The sequence below is a fragment of the Nannospalax galili genome, unplaced genomic scaffold (genome assembly GCF_000622305.1).
Source record: "Nannospalax galili isolate Female #2095 unplaced genomic scaffold, S.galili_v1.0 scaffold674, whole genome shotgun sequence".
NCBI classification, from domain to species: Eukaryota; Metazoa; Chordata; class Mammalia; order Rodentia; family Spalacidae; genus Nannospalax; species Nannospalax galili.
Genome location: NW_008335202.1, coordinates 425,153 through 450,154, shown reverse-complemented (window position 1 = coordinate 450,154; position 25,002 = coordinate 425,153). Strand labels below are relative to the sequence as shown.

The 25,002-nt window shown below is 41.0% G+C and overlaps 1 protein-coding gene across 4 annotated transcripts in view; it reads left to right on the top strand.

Moving 5' to 3' along the window:
• Dock4 (dedicator of cytokinesis 4) overlaps positions 1-25,002 on the top strand; it is a 492,219-nt gene that overhangs the window by 455,147 nt on the left and 12,070 nt on the right. For 3 of the 4 annotated variants that reach the window (XM_017797318.2, XM_008829790.3, XM_008829791.2), the window contains 10 exons: positions 1,468-1,609; positions 2,841-3,007; positions 5,729-5,815; positions 16,628-16,804; positions 17,559-17,642; positions 20,803-20,922; positions 21,239-21,360; positions 21,687-21,807; positions 23,177-23,258; positions 23,407-23,516. In XM_017797318.2, coding sequence (XP_017652807.1) covers positions 1,468-1,609; positions 2,841-3,007; positions 5,729-5,815; positions 16,628-16,804; positions 17,559-17,642; positions 20,803-20,922; positions 21,239-21,360; positions 21,687-21,807; positions 23,177-23,258; positions 23,407-23,516 — 1,212 coding nt within the window. The remainder of the gene's footprint in view (positions 1-1,467; positions 1,610-2,840; positions 3,008-5,728; positions 5,816-16,627; positions 16,805-17,558; positions 17,643-20,802; positions 20,923-21,238; positions 21,361-21,686; positions 21,808-23,176; positions 23,259-23,406; positions 23,517-25,002) is intronic. The other variant, XM_029561952.1, reaches the window with a different exon arrangement.

Here is a 25,002-nt window from a genome sequence, read left to right as displayed (position 1 = left end):
GGGGTTGTGGGAAACTGAGGCAAGTTGGAGCCTGGTCCCTGTAGCACTTCCTCCAGTCATCTGTAGTTTCAAGGCTGAGCCCCCGTCAGGAGATGTATCTGACTCCCTCACTATAGAGCTTTTTCCTTGGGTGTTTCTGGAACCTCAGAGAGCTGAAGGATGCTGAAAACATGAGTCTGCTCCCCAGGCCACAAACTGCTCTGTCCATGTCTTAAAGCTCATTAGGGCATGAGTTCTCAACCATTTCTTGTTCTTGATGACTCCCAGGATGTTTCCTGACTATACCAGGCTAGGTTCAGAGAAACCAGAGCTCAGGCCTTAGACTCAGACCTGAGTTTAATCTAGTACCCATGGGCAAAGTCCTTAAAGCCTGTGAGCCAGGGCAGGAAGAGTGGTGGGTTGGTGAAAAATTCTCATCACCGTGGAATCTTAGCAGTAACTGTGCTCAACAGTTGTAATTTCATGGTCATTAACTATTAGAAAGTGTTCCCCCATAACTAACCAGCACATTAAGATAGATACTCTTAAAACTTTCCCATCCTTGCAGCTCTCTGGGCTAGCTCAAGAATAACTTTTAGCAGGGTTTTTTTTTGTTTGTTTTTTTGTTTGTTTTTACATTTCTTTAAGTTGTTTGTGTTGGGGAGGGGTTGCCATAGCACACACAGAGGTCAGAGCACAACTTGTATGAATTGGTTCTTTCTTTCTACCACCTAAGTCCCAGATATTTAACTCGGGTCATCAGACTCAGCAGCAAGCACCTTTACCTACCAAGCCATCTCACTGACCCTAACCTTCAGCAGTCTTTCGTGAGTGAGAGAGTCCTACCTTGTAGAATATACATAATGCAATGTAATATAATGCAAGGCCCTAAAACTCCTTAAGTCTTAGCTTTGGGCAGTTAAGAGAACTTCTGGCCCCAGGAAGCTGAGCTGAACTAGCTGTGGCATGGAAACTTCAGTGCCTTCAGTCCTTCTGTCTTTTTGAAGGCTTTTGTCAAAAGTATTAAGGTTGATCTCAGGGGCCTTTTAGAAAGATTACAAAGGATGGATTTTTAGTTATTACCATTACTTTATCTAGAAATTAGAAATATCTGTGCTTGAGTTTTATGTCCATTCTATAAAAGTCTTGAGCACGTGACCATCAACATTTAAAGGAAACATTGCTTTGTCCTTGGACTTTGATGCTTTGTTTCATATCCTCATCACAGTTCATGCAAATGAACTGGGAAAAGCGGAACTTGTATTGAGTCTGATGAAAAGCAATAGTGACTGAGCCTCCTGAGCCTTGTCCAACATTTAAATGTTAAGGTATATTTTTCAAGCTGTTCCAGTTTACTTTATCACTGTTCTGTGTAGCAATGGTGGGGGGGGCACATGGTCAGCTCTTGCCACAGTCTTAATTTTGGCTTCTAGTTGTAAGAAATGCGCTGTTACATAGTCCTAATTTCATTTTTGGTTTTATCCCCAGAATAAGGAGTTTGTGTGTCGGGGGCATGACTATGAAAGACTGGAGGCCTTCCAGCAGCGGATGCTGAACGAGTTCCCTCATGCCATTGCCATGCAGCATGCCAACCAGCCTGACGAGACCATCTTCCAGGCAGAGGCTCAGTGTATCCACACCTAGGCGGGCTGGGTTCCAGTCGTGGGGCACCTTCTGTTGGCTGCAGAGCATTGTCCTGCAAAGCGGTTCAGTCTCAGTTTCCCTTTCAGTGGCCACAGTCCTCCCTCCCTAGTGCTCATCCTGGTTTTACCTTAGCTCCTTCTGAACAGAACTTAGTCTATTATTAGCACAATGTCAGTTGAAAAGAAATCTCTTAAAGATTCTGTTAAACTTTTTCCCTTTTAATTAAAACTCCTGTATATCTCAAGCCTGCTTTTAAAGCTTTCTTTTTGCATTCTGTTCTCGAGTGCTCAGCTTTCACTCTCCTTCCCATCATACTTTTATGCTGCCATGAGAAAGGGAAGAGAAAGTGGTGCCTCCAGTATCTTTGGGGGGCTCTAAGCTATGATTTCCTGGACTCCCTTTAAAAATTGCATATAATTTATACTCCCATTGTCCAAACACAAACAACTCAACTGTAAATACGTAGGCATTATGCACAAAGGCAGTTCATCCATCAATCCTTCCTGGACCCATCAGAAACCAATGGTTTTAAATATCACATGGAAACTCTCAGTGGCCATCATGGATATAATTTCAGTGCAGAAAGCTAAATGCAAGAGAAACAAGAAATTGCATAATAAAAATGTTTTGCTCTCTTTCTTTGAGAAGGAAGCAAATAATATTACTTTTTGTGTAATGTGTTAAAATGTCAACAACTAACCACTCTGCTTATCAGTACCTGGGTTGGGAGAATGGATGCCACAGTTATGGCAGGAAGGGGTCACAACAACACTTGGGTAAATGTAAGTTCTTGCCCGTGTTCTAATCTCTGTCTTTGGTCATGGTTGTATGAAGATTTGTTATCATTTTGAAGAGCCATGCACAGACTAAATATAAAAGTATCTCATGTAAAAAGAATTAGGATTATTCTGATTCTGAATACCTAAGACCCAACTATTCCCACCCACCCCCACAAAAATAACTAGTAATCTGTAAGTTCATAGGTTATAGAAATATCAAACAGATGCCTTGTCAGAATCACCGACCTAGGACTGATCAAAGCCTGAAGTCTGAGGCATGGTTAGAAATGTGTTCTTCGTATCATTGGGGCAGTTTTTTAAATGATTTCAACTGAGATGGAAACATCAGATTGTTACCCATCCTATTCTCTCTGCACCTAAGTCAGACCTCCTTGCTGTTTGTCAAGTCAGGTTTATTCCTTGACTCTTTAATCTTAGATTTGCAGATATATGCTGTGACTCCCATTCCAGAGAGCCAGGAGGTCCTGCAGAGAGAAGGGGTTCCAGACAACATCAAAAGCTTCTATAAAGTGAACCATATCTGGAAGTTCCGCTATGATAGACCATTCCACAAAGGCACGAAAGACAAGGAGAATGAATTCAAGGTACCCTCCGGAACATGTTCTCCTAAACTGAGCTCCCTGGGGCCAAATCCTTGCTAAATATTAACTAAGAACCATGTCAGATGACAGGACCAAAAGGGACTCTAGAAATCCGTTAGTCTAGTAGCTCTCCAGCCCTGCAGTACATCCAAGTAATGGGATACTTTCCAACTAAGAAGATTTTTGTTCCCAGCCCAGAAAATCTGAGTAGATCTGGGAGGAGGTCCTGAAATCAACTTCTCTGTGGCATTTCTAATACCAGAGATTCTTAGACCACTCTTTAAACCTATGTTGTAACTCGGTCCTGTTGTCCATTCATGTTGGACCATTGTGGGAATGGTGGGGTGTATCGAGATACAAGGGAGTACAGCGAGTAAAGAAAATCTAAGGAGCAGCAAAGAACCCTGAGGAGAGCCATGTGGGCAGACTGTTGGTGCCCTGGGTAGGGTCTGCTCTGTTGCTTGCTCTTTTCCTCATTAAAACTGTGTGTGGTTAGGTTCTGAGAGGAGGGCCAAGTACATGCACATCTTGTGTGTGCTAGGTTGCTGTTCTCACCAGTTCCAGTGTGCCTCACTAGTTCAGAATGCTCCCAGCCAGAAAGGTGAGAGTTTTCACAGAAGGAAAGAGAGGGCAGACTGTAAAATTGTGATCATCCCTTTTCTTGAAAACAGAGACATAGTGTGACTAAATAGACTCCAGTGAATCAGCATGCATAACTAAACAAAAATTGCCACATGAGCTGACAGTTGTGGGTTCACTGGCTTAGCCTCTCTTGTTACAGATATTGTGTTATTAAATTAGGAAGCATCTCCTCCCACTGTCAGCCTTACAAATGTTGACTCACCCATCATCCCTACCATCGGTTCCCAGTGCTTCCAGGAGGTGAACTCCGGGAATTATTTCCATCTAAAAAGACAAAAGGAAAGCTATGGTAGCTTTGTAAGGTTCCCAGGGGGCTAAACAGGCCTTTTTAGAAGATTTGATATCCATTCTGGGTCCCTGCAGAAATCTAATCACACACTGTTCTAATGAGGAAAAGAGCAAAAGTTAGAACAGAGCCCACTGACTGCACGAGCAGCCTTCCCACTGGCCCCTTAACATGGTCCTCCTCCCCATGGATTGAATAGCAAGGAGACTATTGAAAAACACCACTGGGATAGTACTGAAAAGACCCGCAATCATTGTCTAGTCCTTTCTGGATGCTTCTATTTCTCTTTTTCTCCTCCCAAGTCAATTAAAGATCTAATTAGATCATGATATGCTTCTTCCTTTTTACAGCGGCTTCCAGTCCTAAGCCATGGATGCACTGGAGTCACAGATGACTTGCTCAGAGTCACGTGCCCAAGACCCTTAGGTCAAGCACAGGAATCCATCTCTTCTTTTGCTTTTTATAACATACCATATTTCCTTTTGGCCAGCACTCGAAGTGTTTATCAGTGATACAGCCACCTCACTGAGGGGAGCAGGGATAAATCAGGCTCATTTTTCCTTACTTGTAGCCTTCAAACTCTGGCTCCAGTGTGCACCCTGTTCCCCAGAGCCTGTCTTGTCCACAGCCTGCTCACCTGCACTCCCTGTCTGCTGCAGCAGCACTCAGCATCTCTCTTCCTTGGGCACCACACCCATTCACAAGCAGCTCTGTGTCTGTGTGGGCCGCCTCCGGCTGCCTGCACAGCTGCCCCATCTCCTCCTGGTGAACACCTCACTTCTATAAAATTCAGCTCCTGTGTCACATCCTCCGAAAACTGCCACCCTCATCCCCCACAGACTTAACACCAGCATCCCCTGCACACCTTGAACATCCCTCTTCCCTCTGAGCACTTATCAGCTTATCTCCCTGTCAGAATCCTGTGAGCTCTTGTCACAGACACTCTTCCATACTCACCTAGTGGCTCTTGGCTGCTGAAAAGGAAACCTTCCTCCTTTTACCCCCTTCCTCCAGGTTCACATAAATGGTACAGTTTCAGGAATTTTGTCAAGTTCCTTTTCCTCTTGGGAACACACTAAATAACAATGATACGACATAAATGCCAAAACTGGTTGATAAAAGGGTGTGTGATGTACGTGGCTCATGCCAAAAGCAGCTGTGGTTTCATGTGTCCCCGGGGAGCTGGTCCTGGGCAGAGGGAGTCCAGCACACACAGGACCACCTGGGTTACAGTAGTTCCACTCATCACAAGGAATATGGCCCTGTGCACATGGCAATGGAAAGACAATAGGGATCCTGTATGGCTGTCAGTGCCAGCTCTTCTGGTAATTAGAATGCGCCTTCTGAGCACGTCAACAGTCTCTTGAGACTTAGTGTCTTCACTTGAAAATAGAAGGTTGGAGCCATGTGATTCCTAAAATCCTTTCTCTCTTTAGGATCCTGTTGCCCTTATATTGTCTTGATAGCTCATATTATCACCTGTTCTAGATAAAAATAGCTAAACCTTGAGGCGTGAAGAATTTAAATTCACATTTTAGAGAAACAGTAGAGAAAAATGACATACAGCTTGCTATTGTATTTTGAGCCTTGCTTTTCTGAAGTAGGAGCATAGTTCTAGGCAGCACACAGAATTCCTAACATGAGCATCAACTGCCTCTTACTGTGACTGTTTGGCAAGTATTCCAATGAAGACTAAAGAAAGCCTGACAGAAATAAGCAACACCTGATCACATTTGTCACAGCTCAGGGCCTAGAAAGAAGGGCAGCTTAGGGACTTAATTTGTGTTGTTTTGCAGAGTCTTTGGGTGGAAAGAACCTCCCTCTACTTGGTGCAGAGCTTACCTGGCATTTCACGCTGGTTCGAAGTGGAAAAGCGAGAAGTGGTAAGGATCAGAGCTGCTCGAGTTCTTTCTCATCCTAGGGGCTGTGGTCAATATTCAGTGCTTCCACTCTTACATTCCCTGGCTACCTCACACTAAGTTAGGGAATATTTATATACTGACTGTTGTTACCCAAGGCTTTGAAAGTAAATGTTGATACTGTCCTAGTCCATCTAACCAGAAAAATTCTTGAAAACAATTATGGTTGCAGCATGTAAAATAATAATAACCCCTTGGGGCTCTTAAATGACAGCCAGTACTCTAATTCTCCTAATTGCTCTAGATAGCTATGTGACCTTCCATGCCTACTATGTGGCAGGCCAGGGCCAAGAAGGCAGGTGACATTCTCTTATTTAATCATCATGTTAAAGTTATGACATAGGTACTCTTTTCCTAGTTCTCAAAATTATTACTAAGAAGTTAAAAGTATTTTCCAGAGATATACATCAAGAATGTTGAAAAAGTATAGCCTGAAACTTGGTTTTTTTTGTTGTTGGTTTTTTCATTCCAAAGCCAGCTATGTTGCTTTCTTCTAGTCTTGGTTTTCTTGTTGCCAAAATGAAGCTAATATAAAACCCCACTAATATAAAGCTTACATAAAGTGGCTGCCACACAGGGAACTCTGTCCTGTGTCAGTCTGCAGTGGGAGGGATGGTGAGAACTGAGCCGGCCTGTATAGAACCCCAGGTGGAGATCAGTGGGTGCTGTTACTGAACCTTATAACCACAGATCTCAACAACCCTCTAATTGTCAGGCACATCCCCAGCACCCCTCTTCATGGAAGAGAATTTGGAGATAGTAGCTAAGGGCAACCAGGGTGGTACCACACCCTGGTGTCTGTCACTATTGTGCCTCATGCTAACAGCTATAGTCTACATCCTCCCAACATCCCTTCTGCCTCCTTTGACACATCCATTATGGCTGAGCCCAACCCTTGGATCATCCCAGTCCTCTGTCTAAAATAGAATATATCAATTGTAAAACTGTCAGCTAAAGTACACCTCAGTTAATAGCAGCCCACTCTGTCAATGAACAAATAAGATTCGCCCCTACCCAGATTGTCTTTCCAGGTTGTCTCTTCTACCTGGACTTTCTCAGTGCTAAAAGAACAGCTTGTTTTGTTCAGTGAAGGGTTGAAAGGTATTTTCATTTTGCAGTGCTATAATATTAATATAGCTCCCTAAACAAACTGAACTCAGTTCATTAGACTAAAGCAGCCCAGTTGCGTTCTTGTACAGTCTGAGTCAGGTCCCCCCGAATTGGTTGCTGGTAGGGTATACCATAGTCCCTTCCATGGAAGAAGGGAGGCTGCTAAACATAGTGCTCAGAAAGTGTTATTATTGAACATCCTGGTGAATGGCAGGAGCCTACCCCACAGAAGTGTTCTTAGTCATCCACACTGCATTAATGACTCAGAGTCTTTTCAGATCCATACAGCCCAGAGTGTTAAATCCTGTGAAGACTCACCAGTTCCTCCCCTTGAAACATGGCACTGGCGTGCGCGTGCGCACAACACACACACACACACACACACACACACACACACACACACCACTAACAAAAAGTAGCATGCTAGTGATGATAAAGGAACAATACTAAACACAACCTTTGAATCATCAGCTTCCTACTTCCTTAGAATACGTAACCTTGCATTCTGTCAGAATAATTCAGGCTAGGCTACTGTGCTCCCTGAATACAGCCCACTCTAAACAGCCTTCCTGTAGTTTTCTTGTTTCTGCTACCTGGAATATTCCATAATCTATTAAAATTACTGGGTTACTGTCTTTATTATTGTATAAGGTCTTCAAGAACATAGTAGACATTCAATAAATATATGGAAAATAAATTGAAATTTATTATCTGCAGTACTAAAATCTGAAAGCCAAAAATGTTTTCATAACTTTGACTTCAAAACTCATTTCCTTATATACCTAAGCTCTTATAAGGAAATTTACTTTCATTTCATGTAAATATATCATTCACCAAACAAATATTAATGCATTTGAATAAAGGAAACTGTCCCCAGAGTCTGCTGGGGTTACATAATATACCACATATGCCTTAAATTATCTTTCTAAAAATTGAAAAATTCTAAATTATGAAATATGTGACTTCAGGTGAAGTTTCAGAGGAAATTATGGACTTTTTTTTTTTTTTTTTTTTTTTGAGATAAGGTCTTACTACGTAGCCCTGACTGACCAGGATCCTCTATATAGACCAGTCTGACCGCCAACTCACAGGGATTTGATCTGTCGGCCTCTGTCTCCCAAGTGCTAGGATGAAAGATATCTATCACCATGCCCATCTTAAACCCTTACTTTTTTAAAGCATAGACCCAGAATAGCTCATGCCATAAATTTCTGGATTTATTTATGACCTTTGTGTCTTGTTCCATTGCTGTTTGTAACTGTTTTATGCCTCTGTTTTCTGTGTCCTTGATAATTTTGAGATGCATTTAATTTTTTTTAAGTTTAGAATCTATGACTTAAAAATTCAACTAAAGATAATGATGCTAGGATACACATCACACCCCACAATCGTGATTATTGTGCTTTCAAAATATGGCTTGGATTTGTTGGTTACCCCTTTAATAGTTATGCCACTATTGCACCAGTAGGCACATCTGGCCTGGCAGATTGATATTGAAGATCATAGTGTTCACATCTGGGTAAACCATTGATAATGCCTTCCCTACCCCCAGCAGCCAGTATAGCACCTTCCAGCACTATAGAAGTTAGCCAAGAGGGAAGAAGCATCCAGGTCAATTCCATTTCACCTTTGATTTCTCTATACTTTGTAGCTAAGGTATATAGTATCTTCAGAAATAGGGTCTTATCAGTTGGTCCTGGTGGGCAACCAAAAAGAATGGCAGAAGCTTGTATTGTTTTAAGGGCCTCTGTGGCCTTTCTAATCAACAATTCATAAAGCGGTATCTCACATATGGCACTGAGGTTTTTGTTAAGTAACCCTTGACTTTCAGAAGCAGCATTATCTAGACATGCAGGATATATTCCTTCCAACTCCCTCTTTCTTTTTTTTCTTTTCTTTTATTTATTTATTTTATTTTATTTATTTATTTATTTTTGAGACAGGGTCTCCCTGTAGCCCCAGCTGGCCTGGAACTTGCTATGTAGAGCCAGGCTGACCACAGAGATCTGCCTGCCTCTGCCTCTGCCTCCCAGAGTGCTGGGATTAAAGGTATGTACCACCACACCCAGCTGAACTCTCTTTTTTAACTTGTATTTTTTAATTGGCTTTAAAAGTAGTAAGTTCTCATATGGCTTTTTCATACATTCTTAACTTTACTTAACTACTCCCCTCCCACATATACACATGCCTATCCCTACTTAAAATTCTACCCTCAGAGTTCTCTCTCTGTTTTTATATCACCTGTGTTCTGCTATCCTCCTCCCTTAAGGCTTCCTTGACTCCAATGGATCTTTCCTAGTTTCCTTCTTATAGGTACTCCAGATTAAGCATATAAATCTAAAGATTTGAACCTAGGATCCACATAGGAGACAGAATATGGAGTGTTTATCTTTCTGAGCCTGGATTATCTTGCTCAGTATAATTTTCTAGTTTCATCCATTTACCTGCTAATATAATTTTGTGAATAAAATTCCATTTTGTATAGGTACCACACTTTCATTATTTATTCCTCATTTGAACAGAACAGCAGTGAACATGGGTGAGCAAGTATCAAGTATGATATGGAGTCCTTTCGTCTGTGCTCTGGAATAGAGTAGTCAAGTCAAATGATAGTTCTATTTCTAGCATTTTGAGGAGCCTCCACACTGATTTCAGTAGTGGCCATACCAGTTTTTTCCCTCCACATCCTCACCAGCATTTTTTTGTCATTTGATTCCTTGATGATAGGCATTTCTACTTGTGGTGAGAGAGAATCCCCAATGTAAGTTGAGCCTACTCCACAAGAGGAAATTCATACCCCACCAAAAAAACTATGGCTGAGGAGGTCTTAGATCCTATGGACAAACTTACTGCTGTTGTTCATCTAAATTGTCATGGTGCAAGCTGCCCTCCAAGTATTCATGATTTTACTCATAGTCAAATGCTGCTCCCAGCCTTAATCAGAGAAGCCACTCCTAGCAGTGAACAGTGAACTGCACCAATGGAAAAGTATTTAGGAGCTCATGACTGCTCAAGGTGCTAAGAAGTAACAGTTGAGTGCTCAGCCCTAAACAGGATATTTATACACCCTGTAAGGCTCAGGAAACATTGTAGAAGAGGGGGGAGGGAAGAATGTAAGAGCCACAAGTTAGGGAGGAGGGCTGTAAAATGCTTTCTTCTGGATCTGGCACAGCCATTGCAGTCATGACCTCACAGCAGCTGGGGCTGCCTGCACAAGACTGGGCTTATCAATGTCAGTCTTGGATCCAAGAAGGGGTTATGGGATCCGACCCCTTCCTGCTGTCTCCTGATGGATTCCAGGGAATGGATATTCATTGTCTTTAGTTGAGTCCTTACTGAGGAGCTCAGTGGGTGCCAATGGGTGGTTTCAAACCCATAGTCACACAGATGATCCTTGTTAAATTCACTAGGTCTCAAACAACAAGAAAATGCAAAAAAAAAAAACAACCCACCACCATCCAAAGTCATAGATGTGGGAAGGGGACCTATAGAGAAGGTACGGTAAGAAGGGTTGGAGGGAGATTAGTGATGGTGATGTGTTATAACAATCAAAAGATGCATGAAATTGTCAAAGGACAATCTCAGAATCCCAGGACTTCCCATCAGCCCCACTGACAAAGCACCATCTAGTGCCTCATTAATGCCCTGGACTCCAGGACCAGCCTCCCCTGTAAAAGGCCCGTGTCAAGTCACGCATGGTGGCACACGCCTTTAGTCCCAGCACTTGGGAGGCAGAGGCAGGCAGACCTTTGTGATTCAAGGCCAGCCTGGTCTACATAGTGAGTTCAGGTCAGCTGGAGCTACAGGGAGACCCTGTCTCAAAAAGACCAAAAAAAAGAAAAAGAAAAAGAAAAGAAAAAAAAGGCCTGCTTCAACCCTGACTCATGCAATTCCAATGCATGGGAACCAGTGACCTTTTGCAACTAAATTACATCACACAAAACTAGAGAAAAAATATATAACAAATCTAGGTTACCTATCATCTCCAGCAGCTAGAAAAAGAAGGACTCTTTTTTAAAAATTTATTTAATAACCACGTAATTAGTAGAAGCATTTCATTACAACAGCATTGACATAGTCAATAACAGTTTCCGAAGCAAAGATGCATCTCTTTCAAAATTGGCTGGAAATGTTTAGATGCATAGAGTTGAATTAATACAGTTATACATTATTGTACTCAGTATAAACCCTATAAAACCTAAAATTGAATGAGATTTTAAGCTTTAAAAAAGATTTTATAATATACTGTTTCATACAGAAAAACATTTTTAATGCAACTAATACTCAGATGTTTGCACATGCGTCTCTAATCTCTATTATCTGATTATTACTAGTCAGTCAGTTACTTTCTGAGATCCTTGGCACCTGAGTATGGATATAAAGTCATCAGGTAGATTTCAGTGGTAATGTTTTTCATATCTACTAATTAACATGAAGCAAATTTTTATGCTTCTTCCTCAACTATAACTCATTTTTTGTTTATTGATTTTTGTGTGTGTGTGTATTTCATACAGAACATCCCAAACAATCTTATTCATCTTTATACCTGCATCCCAAATGGCACCCTCCCATATACCCCCCACCCACCCACTGGAGCCCATATACTCTGACATCCCTGTTACTGTCCATTGTGTTATCAGTGCCCCCAGCTGTTCCCCAGTGCTAGGCCATCCTCTGAGTCTAGTCAGCCTATCTAGAGTTCCTTGTTTTAGGAAGATCAGCTCTTCCTCATTTAGCAGCAATCAGTTGCCAACATTCCTTTAGATAAGATTGGGGTCTACTGTTCATTTTCCCAGTTCTATGCTAGGTTACTGTCTGGGGGTCTCTTGGGTCACGCTGACCAACAACTCAAAGGAAGGTATCTCCTGTCTGGCATTGTTTCTTGTTACGTAGCCTTTAGCTATACACATGGACTCTTAAAGAATTATATTGATTACTTTACTTTTTGGTTATACTTTCCTTTTGGGCGTTTAAGACCATGCAGTTGGCCCAGATAAACCAATTTATTTTTACTCTTCAGGTCGTTTGAGGATCTGTTCCTCAGGGGTCACATGGGCTTGGGAGGAGCCCCTGGCTCCTTTCTTTTACCAGTTCCATCTATGTGAAGATAAAGAGGGCCTATTTTTTTTTTATCTGCACTTTTTTTTTCTTATGTCTATGTACATATTGCCTTCATGTGTGTAACTACACCCATGTCATACATTGCCCTCAGAGGACAGAAGAGGCCATCAGATCCCCTGGTACTGGAGTTATGGACAGTTATTAGTTGCCATATGGGTGCAGGGATTCAAACCCAGGTCTTCTGCAAGAACAGCCAGTGTTCTTAACCATGGAGCCATCTCTCCAGCCCCTTTATCTGCACTTTTACCCACTCCTTATACCAGATTATTTTTAAACAAGTCTCAAACATTAATTATACAGTTTCATCCACAAATATCACATATGTGAATTTATAAAACAACTGTATCATTGTTATATATATGAGAATAATAGTCTATTGATTTTAAAATATCTAGTGTTCCTTTATGCTTCACTGAGAGTCCGTTTGATTTCTTTCTCACTGTTTGACTCCAGATCCACTTGAGAGCTGTGCATTGCAATTATTTGCAATATCTCCTAAATCCTTTTCACTCTAGAGGTTCCCCCTTGCATCATTTTTTTCTTGAATTATTTTGATTGAAGAACCACAGTGGTTTACCCTGAAATGTTTCCTTAAGTCTTGATCCAAGGAGGGTCATTTAACATGTTTCTCTGTCGCCTACATTTCTTATAAATTGATAGTTAAGCCCAGAGGCTTGGTAAGATTTTGTTTTTGCAAGACTATTTCATAGGTGCTTCGAGCCTCTCTCTTGCTCTCTCTCTATCCTTCCTCTCTTCCCCCTCTCTCGCTCTTTCTCTTTTCTAATGATATAAACAGAAATATCGATGATAGGTTATTGATAATCATTACCCAAACCAGTAATCTTTTAGGGATTAAAATTATTGATATTTTGGGGCCAGAGAGATGGCTCCACGGTTAAGAACACTGGTTGTTCTTGCAGAAGACCCGGGTTCAAATCTCAGCACCCACATGGCAACTAACAACTGTCCATAACTCTAGTCCCAGGGGACTCTGACAGTCTCTTCTGTTCTCCACAGGCATTGCACGACACTTACCTACATGCAGTACACATACCTAAGGGTGCACTTACCTACATGCAGGCAATATGTGCAAACACATAAAATAAAAATAATAAAATATTTTTTAAAAATTGTTGATATTTTATCATCTGCCTTTATTTTTTCATTGCTATACTTCTTTGATGAGAAATACCCCGTCATCACATATTTGATTACTCTGCGATATGGGAAAGGAAGTATAAAGTTCTGTTCTTTCCCTTCACTGATTGTATTCAAAATGATCATTTAAATCATTATTACCCTACAGAAGTAACCAGAAGGCCACTTCGGTTTGATTTGGCTTAGTTTGGTTTTTACTATAATTACTAGACCATAGATTTAAACATTTTTTGTTTTAATCCATTATTAATGTATTCCTCTCAAATTCATTATTAATTTTCAACTGTTTGATCTTTGCACTTGGGATCCTCTTCAGAGTGCCTTCTGAGTCTAAAAGGACTTCTCTACATACATTGTTATTGAACTAATACATATCAGACTGTCCATTTAGATAGGAGTCATTGTTTTTTCTCAGCGTCAAATTTTTTCTAATAATTTTAAGTTCATCTAGATGTTCAGGTGAAGAATAGGGCATTCTGAGACTCAAGTGTCATCCTCCAAGTCCTTCTAGCCCATGTTAACAACAATAATTTGAGATAACAGGTGAAGGCTGTGAGTTTCACAGGGCTCCTCACAGAGGGAGCTTGTCTAAGTTACAAGTGTGTGAGTGTATATTAGGAAACTTCCACTTCATACTCCACAGAATTATTGTAAACTTTTTAGAGGCATTTTCTTATAGATTCTAGGTTTATCTACTTTAAGATAATCCTTTGGCTACCACCTTCCTACTAAGGATACTCCAGAGATAAAGGCTCTTCCTCCTAGCAATTATTCTTAGTCCATTCACACGAAGGTTTAGTTGACTAGGAGAGACTTGATCACCTGTTTGTTCTGCAGTGCCCCAGGGAACTTCTCCAGTACAGGGGGTACATGGAGCATAGGCCAGCCACTTTGATGTCTTCCTCCCAGACAGTCCTTGCTGTTTTACTTTTTAACTCTGATGTACAGCATTCAGATTTTGCTTTACAGTTTGGCTTTTGTGCACATAAAACAAAGCCTTAATATCATAAACAATAAAAATGAATAAGCTAGGCATGGTGGCACACGCCTTTAATCCCAGCACTCTGGAGGCAGAGGTAGGTGAATCTCCATGAGTTCAAGGCCAAATTGGTCTACATAGTGAGTTCCAGGCCAGCGGGGGCTACAAGGAGACCCTGTCTCAAAAAAGCACACCAAAAAAAAAAAGAATAGATAAATAGATACCCACTTACCATTCAAGTAAAGAAACAGATCATTTCCAGTAACAACATAGGAGGCCTCTTATGCATCCTTTCCAAATTACAAGTCCCTGTCTCTACCCTCAAGATACCCTGACCTTAATAGTATCTACTTTCTTGCTTACTTTTCTTGGGTTTGAACTTTATATAACAGTGTTTACGCATGCTCTGTTAAGACTTGCTTCTTTCTCTCAGTATTATTTGTGCTATTTTTCAATTTTATTAAACATGGCTCGGGTGCTTCCCATTGCTATATACTATTCTATTGTATGAGCAGCCACAATGTTTATGTGTTCTCTTGTTGATAAACAGTGATTTGGGGACAATTTTTTTTTGAGGTAGGGTCTCACTCTATAGACCTGACTGACCTAGAACTCATAGAGATCTGCTTGCCTCAGGCTCCTGAGCACTGGGATTAAAGGTGTGCTCCACCATGCCTATCTACAAACATTTTTGTATGTTTACTGTTGTACATGTATATACATGTTCATCTCCATCTTTTTTCAGATATATACGTAGGAGTAGAATTTCTGAACCATGAAATAGAACATGTATAAATAACATTATGAATATAGGAGGGAGGGAGGGAGAGAGAGAGAGAGAGAGACCCCCCAACTGTTTTCCAGTGAGCCAGTTTGAACCTCTGGGAGCAGCAGTGACCACTCTGTTGCTCAAAGCTGCATCCCCATTTGCTACTATCACTTGTATTTTCACCATTCCAGTGGTGTTTTGTAGTAAGCTACTGTGTTACTGTTTTTCATATACTCCTTTTTAAAATAATATTTTATTATTTTTATTTTATGTATATGAGCGTATTGTCTGCATGTATGGGAGTGTACCTGTGTCATGCAATGCCTCGGAGGTCAGAAGAGAGCATCGGATTCCCTGGAACTGGAATTAAGAACAGTTCTTAGCCTCCATGTGGGTGCTGAGAATTGAACCCCATTCCTCTGCAAGAGCAGTCAATGCTCTTAACTGCTGAGCCATCTCTCCAGCCCCTGTTTTTTAATATATTCCATCACACATGAGGCTCCATACCTTCTCAGATGTTTACTGGCCATTTGAATGTCCTCCTTTATAAAATGGCTGTTTAAATCTTGTGCCCGATTTTCATGGGTTGTTTGCCTTTTTCTTTCTTACTGGTTTTGAAGTCTTCGTGTATTCTGGGAATTATTTATTTGATGATTATGCACATTATCACTATTTTGTCATGAGTTCTGGCTTATAGTCCCTTCTCTTTATAGGATCTTAATTCATTCTTAGTCTTCACAATACTTAATTTATCCTAAGATTTAAGTATTGAGCTGCTTTGAGATGATCTAAGTGGACTTTTGCCCTACTTTGTTTCTTTAACTGAAAGGACAAGTATCTAACTGCTTATTGTGAGTCCAAATTACTTTTATCACTAAGAGTTTGGCAGACATTCACTTCAAAGAGAATGTCAGCGACAATAATAGCACAGTGCCATACATGTGAAGAACACTTAATCGTATTCACAATCAGGTCCCCTGTACCAACCCAGCAAGTCATTATGACTCTGCATCAACAGATCCTGGAGTGTATATGATTATATTGTTTTCTGTAACTCCCAACTGTGTACCATCCTGTGCTACCTTATGCTGCTGTTATAAATACATATGGGGTCTACATGGGCACAACCGCCCCCGCAATGAGGCTTAAAGCTCTTTGACACCAGAGGATCTATAAATGCATCTCTGTATCTCCCATGGTGTTTTGCATCATGTCAGCATCTAGAGGGCTGATAATAATATTCAGAGTCCCTGAATATTTAGTCCTTCAAAGGAAAATAAAAAATATGAGATTCTTGGATTTATTTTAATGAGTACACTGGTCATTGCAGTGCTAATATAGATGGGAAAATTGCTAATTATCCAAACCACACCTTAACAAATGGATATAGTTGCCTGCTCTTTTCAGACCTTACTAGTGAATGAACACCCTGACTTCCGCATTTTTTTTTTTTTTTTTGCTCTACTGAATGACTCTTGGAAGAGGTGTTGATGGAGGACTTGGAACCACAGATAATATAGGATGTCAATAACCTGCTTTGTCTTTTTCTGTTTGTTTGGTGTTTTGGGTTTTTTTAATTAATTTTGTCTTTGGTTTTGATTGTCACAAAAGTCATTTTGTACACTCATTTACTTTTCAGGTAGAAATGAGTCCTCTGGAAAATGCAATTGAAGTGCTGGAAAATAAGAATCAGCAGCTGAAGACTCTGATTAGTCAGTGTCAGACAAGACAGATGCAGAATATCAACCCTCTGACGATGTGCCTAAATGGAGTCATAGATGCTGCAGTGAATGGTGGGGTCTCCAGGTACCAAGAGGTGAGGACTGAGGGTCGATGAAGAGCATGTTGTCAATTGAGATTCCTTATGATTTTTTAAAATCTTTTTTTCCCCAAAAATATGTTCCTGTATCATCATTTGTCAAATGACTACAGGTGACACAAATGTAGTACTTTGTAAAATAGAGCAAATATATAACCAGCCATTTGGGAGGCCCACATATTCCATCTTTATGATGAGGTATTTTAAGAAAGAGAAGTAGGGAGGGAGGGAAGGAGAGAGAGGAAGAGAAAGAGACTATGAATAAAAGTAGTGAGGAGGTCAAAATTGTTTAACAGATTATCGACCTAAATAATTTGTCTGAGTGCAGAGGTTCCGGGGTATAGTCTTACAGTTTTTGATGATTCTTTAAGTGGAGTTTTCATCTGCCCTCTTAGCTCTGAACAGAAAAATGTAATAGCCTGGAAGGTGAGACCATCATCTCAGCCACATTGAATTTTAAGGCAACTCATCTTAAGATATAACACATTATAGTTTATTGACTTGAGTTTTCTTTTTATTTTACCAAAGGTATTTAGTATACAAGCTCTGATTTTCCTTGAACATCTTTTCCATGTGTTGTCTTATGACCACCTGACCACAGTTAGGAATCATTCCATCTGTCACTGAACATGTTTTATGATCATGCTATTATTGAAAGATGCCAGATCTTTTGAAAACAAACAACAACAAAAAAAACAACTGTATCTTTCACTTCCACAGTAGGTAGTCTGACTGTCCTTTCTCTTCCTAGGCATTCTTTGTCAAAGAATATATTTTAAGTCATCCTGAAGATGGGGAGAAGATTGCACGGTTAAGAGAGCTGATGCTTGAGCAGGTAAGAGGGCAGAAGCAGTCACCTTCGCTGTCTCACCTGGCTCCGTGCTTCCTTACCAGACATCCTCCTATTGGCATTGGCATCAGCAGCCTAGCTGAAGTGGCAGTCAAGGATGACAGATTCACCTCTACTATATCACAACTTGGGCATTTCTACTTTTTCTTCCCACTTGGATGCAAAAACAAATTTAGCAAGTAGTCCCCTATAACAAACATTCTGTGTAGTCTCTGAATATTCTCTCCCTAAAGATGCTTCAGGCTTCTTGCTTGCTAACTTTTCACACCAAATTTTATGCTCAAGTAAGTTTGGGCCACCCCAAGATCAACGAATAAGTGCATGAATAGATGACATTGTTACTGATGTGCTTTGCGCATAATGCCTAGAGCTTATATGATATGAACAAACCAGGTACAGCTCACCATTTTTCTGCTTTAAGGAAGCATAGTTAATTTTATTTATTCAGTGCCGTCGAGCACCAAGAACTGAAGCAAGTGATAGTAACTTGCTGTGCTCATGTTGATAGTTGCCTGAAAATGGTTTACAAACCTGTGGTGGGAGACATGGCTAGAAATCTAGACTAAATAAGAAATGAAGGCATTTTATTCGCAGGAAAAGTAGTGTATGTATGACAAAATGGAACAGAAGCATTCCTTCCCACTTGGTAATATGAAGTTAATAACTAAAGCTTGCTTTCTAGACTAGAAAGTAATGAGGTTGTGATGGGTTTTAGTCCGTGTTTTGTGCTCTGTAGGTGGAGTTCACAAAAATCTCACACCAAGGGGAGCGACATGGCCATGATGAGGGCAGTTGTGCCACTTCAGGGAAAAAGGAAGGATTTGTCTTAGACCTACAAGAAAAATAGAGAATTAGTTAAGTTCTCAGTGTGGTCATGCATGGGATATAGATGCAGGATTGCATAAAGACTTTGACCTTTGTTGATTTTTAAAAGGTCTACCTTTTACCTGAGCAACATCTCTTGCAAGCTCATTCCTTTAGACTGTTTCTATTGTGTCCTGCCTGACTGAATTCTTTCCCCAGAATTAAAATGGTAGCTCCAGACCAAGCAGTTTTTCAAGAAAATATGATCAGAGGTATTTTGCCACATCCTCCTTTCTGTTCATAGGACCTTATGAGAAGAGCCATGACCAAGAAATGAGATGTCTTGGTTATAAGATAGTCGGTACAAATGACTGTTGTATGACCTTGGGCATGTCACATCATCTCTGTGGGATCATGAGTTAGAGGGTTAGGCCGTGCTGCCTGGTCCCTCAGTATAGTTCAGTTGTAGAGAGCTACCTGGCCCATGGTCACTGTTTTCACAATGGCCCACTTTTAAGACAACTGTGCTGGCAAGGGTGGGCATCTAGTGCGGGAGTTGCCACAGTGCCATCCATCTCACAGAGAAGGTGGTAGGTTCTCTAGGACACTGAGGTTAGTCCTGTCTGACCTTCAGCTTTCTACCTACACTCTTCACAAGCTGCATGGATACAAGCACTTAAATTGTGTGATTTTCTTTCCTACCAGACTAGGGTTTTGTAAAACATAGAAGACAGCTGTTGTTGAAATCAAAGGAATCACACCATTGATTAGTAAACAATGGAAAGTTACATGTTTATGTTCATTTCCTTGTGGGTCCTCACAGCAAAAACTTTTCTCTAAGAAAGACCTGCTATATGGCACCTTCTTCTGACCTCCACAGGCATTGCATACACGAGTGTACTTACATAAGTGCAGTTAAACTACTCATACACATAAAAAATAAAAATAAATAACCTTAAAAAAAGAATGACCTTCTCCCTTTTTAGATTATAGCAAGTGAATGAGAATAACATTTTTAAATTTTTATTTTTTTATGTGTATGTGCAGAAGCCATAAAAGGGTATCAGATCCCCCTGGAACTGGAGTTACAGACAGTTGTTAGCTACCGTGTGGGTGCTGGGAACAAAATCTGGGTTTTCTGCAAGTGCAGCTAGTGCTCTTAACTGCTGAGCCATCTCTCCAGTCCCCCAAGAATAACATTTTAATATGTATTTAAATTTTATGCATATAAGTGTACTGCCTGCATGTGTGTAAGTGCACCATGTTGTACCATGCATGCAGAGGTCAGAAGAGGGTGTCAGATCCCCTTGAACTGGAGTTATGGACAATTGCTAGCCACCATGTAGGCTCTGGGCACCAAACCTGGGTCCTCAACAAGAGCAGCCAGTGCTATTAACTGCTGAGTCATCTCTCTAGCTCCCAGAATAACTTTTCCCCTTTTTTTTCGGTCTTTTTGAGACAGGGTCTCCCTGTAGCCCTAGCTTGCCTGGAATTTACCATGTAGACCAGACTGGCCTTGAACTCACAGAGATCCACCTGCCTCTGCCTTCCAAGTGCTGGGACTAAAGACATGTGCCACCACGCCCAGCAAGAATAACATTTTAAAAGAACAAAAAGTGACTTTTCCCCTTTTTTTTCGGTCTTTTTGAGACAGGGTCTCCCTGTAGCCCTAGCTTGCCTGGAATTTACCATGTAGACCAGACTGGCCTTGAACTCACAGAGATCCACCTGCCTCTGCCTTCCAAGTGCTGGGACTAAAGACATGTGCCACCACGCCCAGCAAGAATAACATTTTAAAAGAAAACAAAAAGTGTTGCAACTACTACAGAATTCCTGTTCTTTTTTTTTTTCTTTCTCTCCGAGAAATTTCTGAAAATCTGTTGGGGTAGGAGGAGGATGGTAATGTGAGAGAGGGGGGATATCATTCAGAGAAGAGGTCCCTGAGAGAGACCTGCTTGACCCTCCAAATAGGAAACAGTTTCTGCTTCATCCCCTGTCCCATCCTAGGGAGGGGAAGGAAGGGACCAAGGCCACGTAATTACTAAGAAGGGTTATATTTAAAGATCTGAAATGCATAGGAAAGCAACTTGAGGATAGTGAAATGGGAAAATCAAGTGGAGGGAATCAGACAGATCAAATTCAGATCCCTATTTCTTATTCATTACATGTAGGACTGCCTTGATCCTGTTTCTTCACCTGCAGACCAACTATTGTTCCTGTTTACCAGATGTAGAGGATTAGCAGTAATGCATGCTCAGTGCACATTGCAGTGATTGGTCCACAGCAAGCCCTGCTGAGAAATAGTTACTGATAATGGGGTTTTCCTTGTGTTGTGTTCCAGGCACAGATTCTGGAATTTGGTTTGGCTGTGCATGAGAAGTTTGTACCTCAAGATATGAGACCCCTTCACAAAAAACTTGTGGACCAATTCTTTGTGATGAAATCAAGCTTTGGGATACAGGTATGTATGCCAGGTGCTGTAGAACAGAGTGGGGTCTGCCACCGCCATTTGTTAGAAGATAAAGTATCCAATAGTGACATCTTTTGGCTTTTCTGCCACATTGCAGCAGGGAACAAAAATAAAATTGCACCCCTGCTATTTGCTATATTTACCCTTTATAAAAACAAAAATGTACGTGTGGGAAGGATTAATAGTACTGGCATTTATAATAGGTCCCCATGTAAAGATTTCCTGACATTAAGGATGTATAGCCAGTAGATTACAGTATCTCATAGATGGGTTGCTGTAATAAAATGTCTTTTTACCATCTCTTTAGGAGTTCTCTGCTTGTATTCAAGCCAGTCCTGTCCATTTTCCTAATGGAAGCCCTCGAGTGTGTAGAAACTCAGCCCCTGCTTCCATGAGTCCAGATGGTACCAGGGTAATTCCTAGACGCAGGTAAGCCATATTCTGAATTACCTTGCAATTTGCCAGCCCCCACAAGATGATCTGGAATGGTTCTCTCATTCTTTATTGCACAATTTATCAAATTTGCTATTTCTTAATGAAATAATTAAGCCGTGAGGCAGCTGCAGACATCTGCCACTGGTAAAACAGCAACAGCATGAGAAATAAATAAACTCAAACATTCTAGTCTATTGAGGCAAACAGGAGACAACAAAATGAGATGTATCTTTCTCCCCTTTGGTTTTATACCATGCCAGCATGTGATAAAGCACAATTCCGAGACTGAGTTAACCAATTTTTTTTTCCCCCTGAAACAGCCCATTAAGTTACCCAGCTGTCAACCGATATTCTTCCTCCTCACTGTCCTCACAAGCCTCTGCTGAAGTAAGCAATATTACAGGGCAATCAGAAAGCTCTGATGAAGTCTTTAACATGCAGGTACTTTATTAGCTTTTTGTTTGCTCGTGTTCATTCCTTTTCTGTCTCAATCATGAGAGTGCCTGTTCATTCTGCTGTGCTCATGAATAGACCTTCAAGCAAGAACCTGACTTGAGAACAAACCTTTTAAATAAGCACTATTATTGCTGTATTGGCCTTTGAAATCCACCAGATGTTTCTGTCCAAACTGCCCCTCACTTTAAGAAGACATGAGCAAGCAATGGAAAAGCCCAGGCAAGCTACACAGGGTTAGCTTTGAAATTTACCTTGGTCATTCTTTGCTCCCAGGGCCCTGGATTCTTAGAACCTGTTGACATGACACTGGTTGCCTCCTTAGTGTTTCTAAGTGGCTCCTGAAGAAATCATAGTTCAAGGGCCCATTATAAAATTTTTTTATTCATACCAGAAAATTTTCTGTAACAAAAAGTTACAAAATAAAATATATAGTTTTTAGGTATTTTCGAGCCAATATAAATCTTATAATAAAACATTTTATTTAGATGTTTAGATAGCCTAATATAGTGTTAGAATGATTGAATAAAACAAAACTGAATTTTCCCTGCCACTGTCTTTGGAAATGGACCACAGTGTGTTTCCCAGCGTATGTTTTGAACACACAGTTTTGAAGATAAGGAGAAGGCAGAGTCTATGCCTTTTAGAAACACTCCCATGTTTCTACAATGGCTCGGTGGGTTAAGGCCCTTGCTGCCAAGCCTGCCAAACAACCAGAGTTTGATCTCTAGGACCCACATGGTGAAAGGAGAGAAGTGACTCCTGCAAGTTGTCCTCTGACTTCCACACATGGGACATGGCTCATTCACACACACACATACACACACACACACACACCCACACACACACACACACCCACACACACACACACACCCACACACACACACACACCCACACACACACACACACCCACACACACACACACACCCACACACACACACACACCCACACACACACACACACCCACACACACACACACACACACACACACACACACACAAATATAAAATTAGAAACACTCGCCTGTTTATATGCCCAAGTCTAGAGATGTTTCTCTTTATACATGGTCAGGCAGGGAGGGATGTTGACTAGTGCAAAGTCAGGGAATCAAGCTGAAACAATTATGAGTGTATTCCTTACCAGTGATAAAAACCTCAGGCTCTTCATTAGCTCAGGCAGGGCTCCTTGTCAGTCTGAATGAGTAAGATTTTCCTATATTTCTAAATAGCCTTTGAGGTACTAATTTTTTTTCCTTTTTGCTAATTTGGAAAAGTAAATGTTGATGGTTTTATTTCAAATGTCACTATGACCTAAAGTTTCTAATAGTGTGTGACAACAGCTCCCTGTGTGTTTCCAGCCGAGCCCATCTACCTCAAGCCTGAGTTCCACTCACTCTGCTTCACCTAATGTTACAAGTTCTGCTCCTTCGAGTGCCAGAGGTCAGTACAGAGTTTGGGGTGGTGACTACAGTTGCCCAGAAAAATCTTCCAGGCCCCAGGAACTGTGGCCTCAGTGGTCTGTACTGTGGTTTTCTCTAAATAGGTCACATACTACTGCAGCACTGATGATTCTTCATTTCTCTTCCAGCTTCTCCTTTGTTGTCTGACAAACACAAACATTCCAGAGAAAACTCTTGCCTGTCCCCAAGAGACAGACCATGCAGTGCCATTTATCCAACACCTGTGGAGCCTTCCCAGGTATTCCTGTGGGTAAATCGTGATGCTAGAAAACGGGAGAGTGTGAAATTGTGTGTATCTCTGCAGAGGCACACAGTAGCTACCCAAAGCAACCAAGTGTCAAGTCCAGCTGGGTGAAGAGCCTACCTCTTTCTCTCCCTGTTCTTAGGAGTTCTGTCTGAGTTGTAGTTCTGGGTGGATACCCGGCATACTGTTTGAGCGGTGGAGCTGAGAGGGGATGTCTGGGGCCCTCCTTCATCTCACCCTGTTTCATTGCTGACAAGGCAACGATGGGGAGCTAGTGAATGAACTGTGTGTGTGTTTGCATGTGTAACAAACATATGCGGGACTTCCTAACTTAGCAGAAGACTCTAGGAAAACCTGTTTCTGCCCAGCACTTCTGTTTGCCTGTTCCTAGGGAGGAGAGCCCAGGTGCAGTTGATTCCTTTCCCCAGGGTATAGGAGGAGTCTGTTTGCCTTTGCTATTCTTTTGCCCATTGAGGGCAAATCAGCAATGTCCTAGAGATTTCTACCTTGCTGGAGTGAGGAAATGTGGCTTGTACCTGTCACCCAAACCTCACTTCATAATAATTCCACTCAATCAGAATGAGGACAGGGCCACAGGGGCCACAGGCTCAACCCAGAGGTGACTTAGGAGTATTGAAGGATGGGTACAAAATTGAAGATTCGTGTGTATTCCTGTGTTTTATAGATTTTTTGAGACATTTAAAATCAGAGAAAAATACTTGTATCTACTTCAGCTAACTTCTCCTTAAATATTGTTTTTCACACCATCCTGGCAGAAGTCTGTAGCTGCATCAGGAAATGGATGAGAGCGAGTGGGATTTGGCTTGATTGGTTTATCTTTGCTGATTGTGTGATCTTCCCGAAAGGCCCAGGATACTTCCTCTGCAAAGCTCTGATGTCTTGCAGAAATGCTTTCTGAGTGCGTTTGGCTGAACCAGCTGAACAGTTTTATTTCCCTTTGTCACTGGCATTGCAAGAGTATTTCACAATTTGTCCCACCTGCTCTAGGAGAATAAACATCAGCTGGGCACAAGGAACCCATTAGTCCCAAGTTTTCTGCCTTGGGTAAAATGTGAAACAGTATATATGTTACCAAAATTGTCATAGTTCATAATGCTATAGTGCATCTACTTCTAAGGACATGGTACTTTTAATATATTAGGCAGAACCATATAAAATTGGTATTTTTGTGGCTTAAAAATTATAAAACAATCATCGTTTCATAATAATTGTTTTTTTGCTTATTGTTGGTGGTAGTGGTTTTTTTTTGTTGGTTTTTTTTTTTTTTGGCGTACTATAAGATTTTAACTGTTCAGTAGAGTTTTGAGCTAACATTTCTCTTCTAATTCTTATTTACATTTCATACTGCCAATCTAGCAATGTGGATTTTGTTTTGTTTTGTTTTGTCTTTTTGAGACAGGATCTCCCTATAGCCCCAGCTGACCTGGAACTCACTATGTAGACCAGGCTGGCTTTGAAC